General features: G+C 41.0%; 1 protein-coding gene across 2 annotated transcripts in view; it reads right to left on the minus strand.

The window, feature by feature from the left end:
* PPEF1 (protein phosphatase with EF-hand domain 1) overlaps positions 1–8,685 on the minus strand; it is a 113,796-nt gene that overhangs the window by 43,464 nt on the left and 61,647 nt on the right. For both annotated transcript variants that reach the window (XM_040633764.1, XM_040633767.1), the window contains one exon: positions 8,439–8,485. In XM_040633764.1, the coding sequence (XP_040489698.1) occupies positions 8,439–8,485 (47 nt within the window). The remainder of the gene's footprint in view (positions 1–8,438; positions 8,486–8,685) is intronic.

Consider the following 8,685-nt stretch of genomic DNA (forward strand, 5'->3'; position numbering starts at 1 on the left):
CTGGGAGATACTAAACGCTTATAGTTTTAAACTACTAAGTACTGGGGTAACTTGTTACACAGCAATATATAAAACACATATTTAGACAGATACATTAGAAACTAAATATGTGGAAAACTGAATACTTAATCAATGAACTTAATTTAATACGTAGATATAGGAAGAAATTTACAGCCCATAGAGAGTACAATTAATTTTTCATATGTCCAAGGAGACTTTATGAGAATCAATCATGTATTTGATTTCAAAGAAATCCTGAATAAATTCAAAATAATAAACATTTCATAGGATATATTCTCATATCATAATCCAATAAAGTTTGAAATAAATAATAAAATATGATTCAAAGAATTCCAGCTCCTTTAATTAAGATCCTTGGAAATTAAAAATTGTCATCTCAATAAGCATTAGATCAAAGGGAAAATTACAAGTTTGATAGAAGGCTCAATTAAAACTAAAATTAGAAAAGATGTGTAGGGGGGAACCTGGGTACCTCAGTCGGTTGAGTGCCTAACTCAGTTTCAGCTCAGGTCGTGATCTCATGAGTCATGAGATTGAGCCCCACGTCAGGATCCCGCTGACCAGGGGGGTCTGCTCAACTAGAGATTTTCTCCCTCTGCCCCACCCCTCACTTGCTCTCTCTCTCGTGCGCTTTCACTTTCTCAAGTAAATAAATAAATCTTAAAAAAAAAGAAAGAAAAGATGTGTAGCTTTAAAGCCTTCATTATTAAAGAAGATGCACATGAAAGACTATTCATCTCAGGAAATTAGAAACAGGACAATAAAGTCAATCAAATAAAGATAAAAGCTGAAATTAATGAAATAGAAAGCAAACAAAGAAGAAAAAATGCATAAATCTGAAAGATGATTCTTTGAAAGAATGAATAAAATTGATAAACTCATCATGAGCCTGATTGAGGATAAGTGAAAAAAGAATTTAAAAATATGTAACGGGGCACCCGGGTGGCTCAGTCAGTTGGGCATCTACCTTTGGCTCGGGTCATGATCTTGGGTCCTGGGATTGAGCCCCGAGTCGGGCTCCCGGCTCAGTGTGGAGTCTGCTTTCCCTCTCCCCCCTGCTCGTGCATGCTCTCTCTCTCTCAAATAAATACATAAAATCTTTAAAAAAATTTTTTTGAAAAAAAAATATGTAAGATTAGGGGTACCTGACTGGCTCATCCATAGAGCATGTGACTCTTGATCTCAAGGTTGTGAGTTTGAGACCCACGTTGGGTGTAGGATTACCTAAAAATAAAATCTTTTAAAAAATATGTAAGATTAAAGAGTAGAAAGAAAGACACAGAGAACTAGATAAAAGAGTTACATATATGTAAACAATATAATATCAACATCTAAGGCAATGTAATTTTATAGACTAGAGAAACGGAGGATTTCCCTGAAAATAAGAAACTATGAGAACTGAGAACTGATTCAAAAGAAGTAGAAAACTTGGACAGTACATCTTCCTGTGGCTTTATAGCAGAGCTCTATCTCAATTTTTTTAAGAGCAAATAGTTTTAATGTTATTTAAAGCAATGATTCCCATCCTTGGCTATACATTGGAATCATGTGGGGGGCTTTTAAAAGTCCCTAGGTGTCCATCCGAGTCTCTCAGAGTAAGGCTCACATATTAGTATTTTTTTCCCCAATTCCTTACGTATTTACAATGTCAAGTTTGAGAACGAGGGCCTTTAAATATTCCAAACCATAGAAAAAGATGAAAATCTTTTCAATTCACTTCATGAAACCAGCATAACCTTAATATCAAAATATGAGGAAAGCATTCAGTGGTTTAAAATTTTATTTATTATATTTGAATAGTAAACATGTTTTCCACTGTGATGACAAATTTTCTTGTATTAGAACTTCTCATCTCCAGTTAAATCAGACTGTAGGTACTTCACTTCTACCATGGGCAAAGAATAATGAATTCCTTTAGTCAAACCTAATTTTAAGCCCAAAATAGTAATGCTCACCTAGGCCATCCACCTTATATGGCACCCTTAACATCCGGTGAGTTCCAACCTTTTCAAAAAATTGCACATGTTGTCAAACGACTAAGATTGGTGATAATGAAGCTCATTCGATAGAATATGTCACAGTCTCTGAAAGTGATTCTAAAAGGAGTCTTAAATGTCTACTGAACTCCTGTACACGTTAAGCCTCTCAGAACAGCCACTTTAAAAGAAGGCAAGACTTATATGACTATATCAGATCTGCCCTATTGGTTCAGGATTAGTCATATTACTTTATGCAGTGTGAGTTCAAATATATTTTTGTCTTAGAATAATAAGGAAACTAGAAAACGGATGAGAAGTTGAGGAGCTAAGTGTCCTTGTACATAAAGTGTTTAGGACACTTAGGCTTCTGGCTACTGAGATTTGACGGGGTTTCCTTCAAAAAACCAAAAACTTCTGCTACAACCCATCCTTCACTCAGTTCCAATAACCAAACTCTCTGGCTTATTCTGCAGCCGATACACAACAAACCATCTATGACATGGAAATGAAGTTGACAAATATAGAAAACCCAGGGTAACTACAACTCTGAACAGCATTCAGATGACCTGAAGGGCAAAAAATAGCAGACCACAATGAATTAACTTGAATAGAGAAAAAACAAGATGTTTCCCTATATATATTCTCACCTACTTCCTGCTGAAGTATTTTACAATAAACATCTAGATGTTATACCATTTTTTTGCACATTTTCCCAAGGCACATCAAGCAATAACCTCTGGACCACAGCTCCACAGTATGTTAATTTTTATTTCTTTTGCAAACCCTGTTTTAGAGACCTGTTCTTTTGATTGCAACATACTGCCTTAATCTCCAAAGAAAAAGAATTGACTACTGTGTCATCGTGCAGTGTATCAGCAATACAGAAAAAAGAAAATATTTAATGACCTTCTCAAGCAGAAAATCATGGGCATGGAGGGTGGAGGACAGTAGGGAAGAGAGAAAGAAAAGGAAGACAAGGTGGCGTGGCTTCCAATGGACAGCCTCAGTGGGACCCCCACAGGGTTAAGAGTTAATTAGCTTCTCTCCATCCATGTGTACCTCTTTTTCAGCTTCAGGAGGTCTCCACTCACAGCATCAATTTAACAAACCAGTTTGCCAATACTTGATCTAAAATTTTGAGCTTTCCATTCAATGAGGAAAAAATGTCTTATAATTTTAGCAAGGCTGATTGAGGCTCTGAATGAAGTATTTCACAATGGTCATTCTAATTCAGCAAAAGTGGCTGATTAAAATTAACCTTTTCAGAAAATAAAATCTAAAAATATAACTTAACGAATGCTATGTAAATTGCTTCATTCAATGGTATTTGAAGCCATATAATGTTGAGATGCCCTTTTAGCAAAGGTCTGTCATGGTTAACAATGAGGAAAGCATTCTTTTCAAACCCAAATAGGATCGTAGCTGAAAATGTCTAGCTTAGTCTTAAGGTGTTAAATGATACAATTTGTAAGGACAACCAAATATGAAAGGAACCAAAATCTCAACACAAATAATCAAAAGCAATCACTGGTATGAATCCCATTATTTATTACAGGGCACCGCAAAAAGTGTGTGAGAATAAAATCTTTTCCAATCCTCCAAAACTTCCCTTCATGATTTAGGCACTTACTAAATGACTAAAATTCCTTGAATGGGTTGTCTTAAATGTCACCTCCTCCAGGAAGTCTTCCATGAGGTGAGGTGCCCCTCCAACGTGCTACCTTGGAGCCTTGTGCTTATCGCTATCATCAATACGTCCACCCTGACCTGTCTTGTCTTTTTACTAGTTGACCTTCCCCACTAAACTGTGATGTCTCTGGGGCTGAAAAGTGCATCTTAGTCTTACTGTCTTGCCAACCCTTAGCTGAGTACCTCATTCATAACAGGGGTTTAATAAATACATGTGAAATGAAGAAACTTCATATTCAGCTTTGTATCTTCTCAGTTTTCATAGAGTGCCTTGAACACTGCAAGGACCAGATAAAAGTGCATTAAATGAATAAATTTGTGGACAGACTCACTGTTGTATATGATTGGTTATAAGGATACCAGTCTTGAACTAAACCGACCGCTTAGATGAAAAGAGTAACATGGCAAGACATCTCAGGGACCCTCCACTGTAACTCTCCTTCTCAGGCTATGCCTTTGGTCGGCCTTGGGCCAGCCCCAATTCTGACAAGGAAGAAATGGCCTAGCAAGGCACCCGCTGAAAGATGAATAACAATTTTGCCTTAATTCAAAGCCTGGGGGTTTCCTGGTTTCTCTTTTGGGTTGACGGAGAGGAATCAGTCAGAGCATAAGAATATAAACTTCAGTGATTTATAGCTCCATAGATCTCCAACACCAGTTTGCCAAACTATTTCCTGAAATTCAAGTTCAATCAGAATGTGAATAGAACACATTGTGAGAAATTAAATAAGAAAAAATAAGACAAACATCAGTTGATGATTTTACTAAATAAATAACAAATGAAATAAGGATAAGTGAAAGCACGGCCGCTAGGTGCTTCTAAATAGAGGACAGAGAGCCTGTGGCTTACACTGAGGTGCCTCAGTCCCGCACACTCGTGGATGAACCAGAGCAAAGGGCTGCACACGGGGCGTTCCATGTAATCGGGAATCAAAAACGCACTGTTGATGCATTGAGTTTTGCAGTATGCATCATCCACCATGACAGAAGCCCTACCACTTCCTGAAGCAATTGAGAGATGGCTTAGGTCAGAGTTGACACCTGCTGTCAACCCCCTGTGAGGCCACAGGGAGAAATCCACCACTCCCTTTTCTCCTGCCTTGTTCCAAAGCTGTGCTTTCTTTCCCCCTCATCTACTTCCCAGGCCCATTATGCTTCTCTCAACTAATCTCCCTTTTTTAGTCCCCTCATATTCTTTTGTCCTCCTATACCTAAGACCCAATAATGATACTCACTCATACTCTTAAGTATTGCTAAGATGAATTTTCCAGATCACTGAAGCTTACTGCTTTAAAAGCTAAAATGCGTTTTTAAATTACTTTAACCATTTTAACTCAGGGTTTTGAAAATGTGCCATTTGTTCTCTCTACTTCTTAACAGAATGTGCACCAGAGCCCTTGACACTTTCTTGACCCTGCAGGCTTGTCAATCTAAGCATCCTCTCAGGTACTTCTGAGAAATATAGAACTCTCTTCCCTGTACACTTTTCCTATCTCATACTTACTTATAGGTCTAGATCTCCTCTGTCAGTAGGAGCTTTACTTTTCATGGTTGTCCTCATTTCTCACTTCTGCCTGTCCCCTTCCACTCCCTAATCTGCCGGGGTGGGTAGCAGACAGGCCAACTTGTAGCAAGAATGTGTCAGATAGGATTTTACTGACACAATGTTCACTGGTCTTTGAGTACGGGCCCGGGGCCGATGCTGTGAGGAATGTTCACTGGATCTGTGAGAGCGATTTCAAGAACTCACAGACCCTTTCTCCTTAATTGCGTGGGTGTGGCACCACAGAGGAGAGCAAAGCGAAGGTAAGTAAAGTACCCGGGAGTCCGCCCCCTGGATAGGGGGGTGTCACTGTCCTTTGTATTCTGGTAGAAACATCGTTTCCCGAACAGTTTGTGTGCCTGGTTTCAGGCCGCACTGTACCCTTGCAATCCTATTGTCATTCCTCATTTTAAACTTCAGATAAAAAATGAAACAGAAAAAGGCAAAATGCTGACCCTCGCAACTGAGACCATCATGTGAAGGAGCTTACTCAGACATCCCTGAGTGGCTGCCCTTTCCTCTCTGGGCCTGTAACTCCGGACCATCCGTGGCCTCGCTGTCCCTAAGCTGAGTGACTCACCATCATCAAGAGCCCATCAGCTCCTTCTCTCCTCTCAGACCCTATTAATGACAGCACCTTCTCAGCTTCTGAGAGTGGAACCTTACTGTCTTCGGTGGCTCTTCCCTCAGTTTCCCCTTTCAAACCAGGCAACTTCAAGATTCTGGTGCACACGGTTTATCCCACATCCGAGATGCACTTCAGCTGCTTCAGGCTCGTGCCTGTTAAAACTTGAATTCATGTTTTCTAAACATCTCTCTCACCTCCCTCTCCCCAAATCCCTCCCAAATAAGAGTGCCCTACTCTTCCACTGCTGGGCTCTCGGTCTCCACTTTTGGAACGCTGTCGTTGGTTAACTCTCAAAATACTTCTTGCTTTCATGTGAATGCTATATTTTCACCTTTAGTTCTTTTTATGGTACTTCTTACCACCCACCTCCTCCTGCTCAGTCTTCACGTTAGCACTTTCCAGTTTTATATGTTCCATACTGCTCTGCCGATAGAATTAAAGAAACATGTTGCAATTCTCTTTTCTCATCTGTCTACTCCCAAGTCCTTTCCCTGATCACATCTTAATATCTTCAACTACCTCTCAAGAAATTTGTGTTTCTAAATGCCTCAGAAGTCATTTTCCCCACCTAATTTACTCAACTATTTTCCCTTTTATATATCTCCTCAAGCCTCTAAAAACATAATCTCTGGATTATTCTCTTGTGGTTGTTCCCCACATCCCCCTGCCCCTTCTTCCTGCCTCTGATTGTCACTGTCAACAGTAGCAGGACTGAATGTTTAATATGGCGCCATGAACTGGGTTAAGTGAATCTCATTCCCCAAACTGTGTAACTCCTTAGTGTCCTCTCACCAGTCCATTCTCCCACCTCTCCCACAGCTTTCCAATTTGGCCAGTAGAATCCCCGTTTCATGGTAAATAAACTCTCTTCTGCCTTCAACTCATTCAGAAGACGTCCCTCTGGAAATCTGGGCCTCCCCTAAGAAGGCTGCCGGACTCCTCACATGCTCCTCAGAGCCACTAAAAGACCAACATTTTGCCAGCCTCGGCCAAAAGCCCCTCCTCCTTTCCAGCCCACGACCTCTCACTAGCCTTCCTTCCCCTGCTCCTCACCTCACAGTCCTGTGGGCAACTCACTTAACACACCTGCTTTCCACATCCTCGACCCCCTCATCTCCAATATTCTCTTTCACTCATTTCAGCCACCCGCATCCTGGACTCCACCTTGGACACACTCATCTCCCAGGACTCTTCCCCATAGAATTTCCCACCCTTCCTGCCTCCCAAGGCCCTTGCCCCAGCCCGTCTGCTCCCTCACTCAGAAAGCATGCCAATCCTGCAGTCCTCCTGTTTCTCCTAGTTGACTGGCCCATCCTGACTTCTCTTCCTTCCCTGCCCAGCTTGGATTCTGTGCTGGATCTCAGGAATCTCTCTTTTACTAGCACTGTCAGCTCCTTCCCAGAAAACCTTTGGCTGCACTTCCTGGCACCAACTTAACTTCCTGCACAGCCTCCTACTTCCTCTGCTCCCACTGTCTGGCTACCAGGCTCTGGATCCTTGCTTAGGTCTCCTGCAGTCCTAAGCGTCAGCTCCATGCATCCACTCCTGGTTTGGCCCACTCCATTCCCTTCTAAGCTTCCACTCCAAATGAATGAAATTAAAACCTCGCATTTCTGTTGTAATTTATTACTTTAAAAAATGCTTTTGGATATTTGTTATTTTATCCATAAGACAACCTTTTGTGGGGTGGAAGCTCAAGAATATTACAGCCAAAAAAAAAAAAAAATTGAGTTTCACGGACGTTACCTGGCTTACTTAAGCTCTCACAGTCTCCAAAGAGTAGAAATGATTGGCCATGATAATAATCAGAATGTATTTTCTTTCAACCATCTGAGACACCCATGCTGTGCCCAGTTATTCAACATGCTAGCTGTGGGGACTGGCGCAGGGATCAACACGAGACATCAAGGGATGAAGGCAGAGGTCACCTCAGGATCAGTTGTCCCAGAAGCAAATATTCAGGTTGTCACTGCTGGCTCAGAGAGAGAACTGAATCCCATTGCAGAGATGCAGAGAAACCCCCTGCCAGCCCCGCTGCTCTGTGCCCTCTGTGTGGGCCCCCACAGCCGAAACCCAACAAATGAAGAGGAGTCACATTGCTGAGCTCAGTGATGGTGAATCAGGGTAGAGAAGAGAGCAATTTGGAACTTACGAAGTAGGGCACTCCCTTCATACATAATACGTGTGCTTCGGAAGAGAAGACTGCTATGTGACACACTCATTTCTGAACAAAATAAAAACAAAACAGATGGCTCCCCTCCCCATCCTGTGCCGTCCAGACATTTACAACGTGATAAAGACCATAGATACAATCAGGTACAAATCCCAATGAATATATAGATAACTAATATCAAACAAAGACCCAGATTAAATTTTTAAAAGATTTTTTGGTGAAATACGTGTTACAAAGCCAAAAGATAGCCCTCTACAGCTATTTTGGCTTCTTAGGAAAAAAAAAAACAAACCTGTTACATACATCTGTATTTGTCCATATCCCTAATAAAACCAACGTCGTTATCTGCCCTAGGACCGCCCTTCCACAACAAAAATGCCACTATTTAGCAAAGTAATTATTTACCTTATAGAAGATCAAAAAAAGATCATCCAGTTTCCCATGCAAATCACCTGGAGTGCAAATGAAAAATCACTATTCAGTAGGAAGCAAGAAACGCCCATTTCATTACAGAATTTTGAAACTGAAATGCTGCTGATATTCTCCAAGTATTCTCAGGGCATTGGGGTTTTACCCTATGATGGTATTAATGCAACAATTTGTTTTCATAGCTTTCTTTTTGTCCCCTTTCCTACGGGGGGGGGGGGGGGGG

The sequence above is a fragment of the Ursus maritimus genome (assembly GCF_017311325.1).
Source record: "Ursus maritimus isolate PB19 chromosome X unlocalized genomic scaffold, ASM1731132v1 scaffold_X1, whole genome shotgun sequence".
NCBI lineage: Eukaryota > Metazoa > Chordata > Mammalia > Carnivora > Ursidae > Ursus > Ursus maritimus.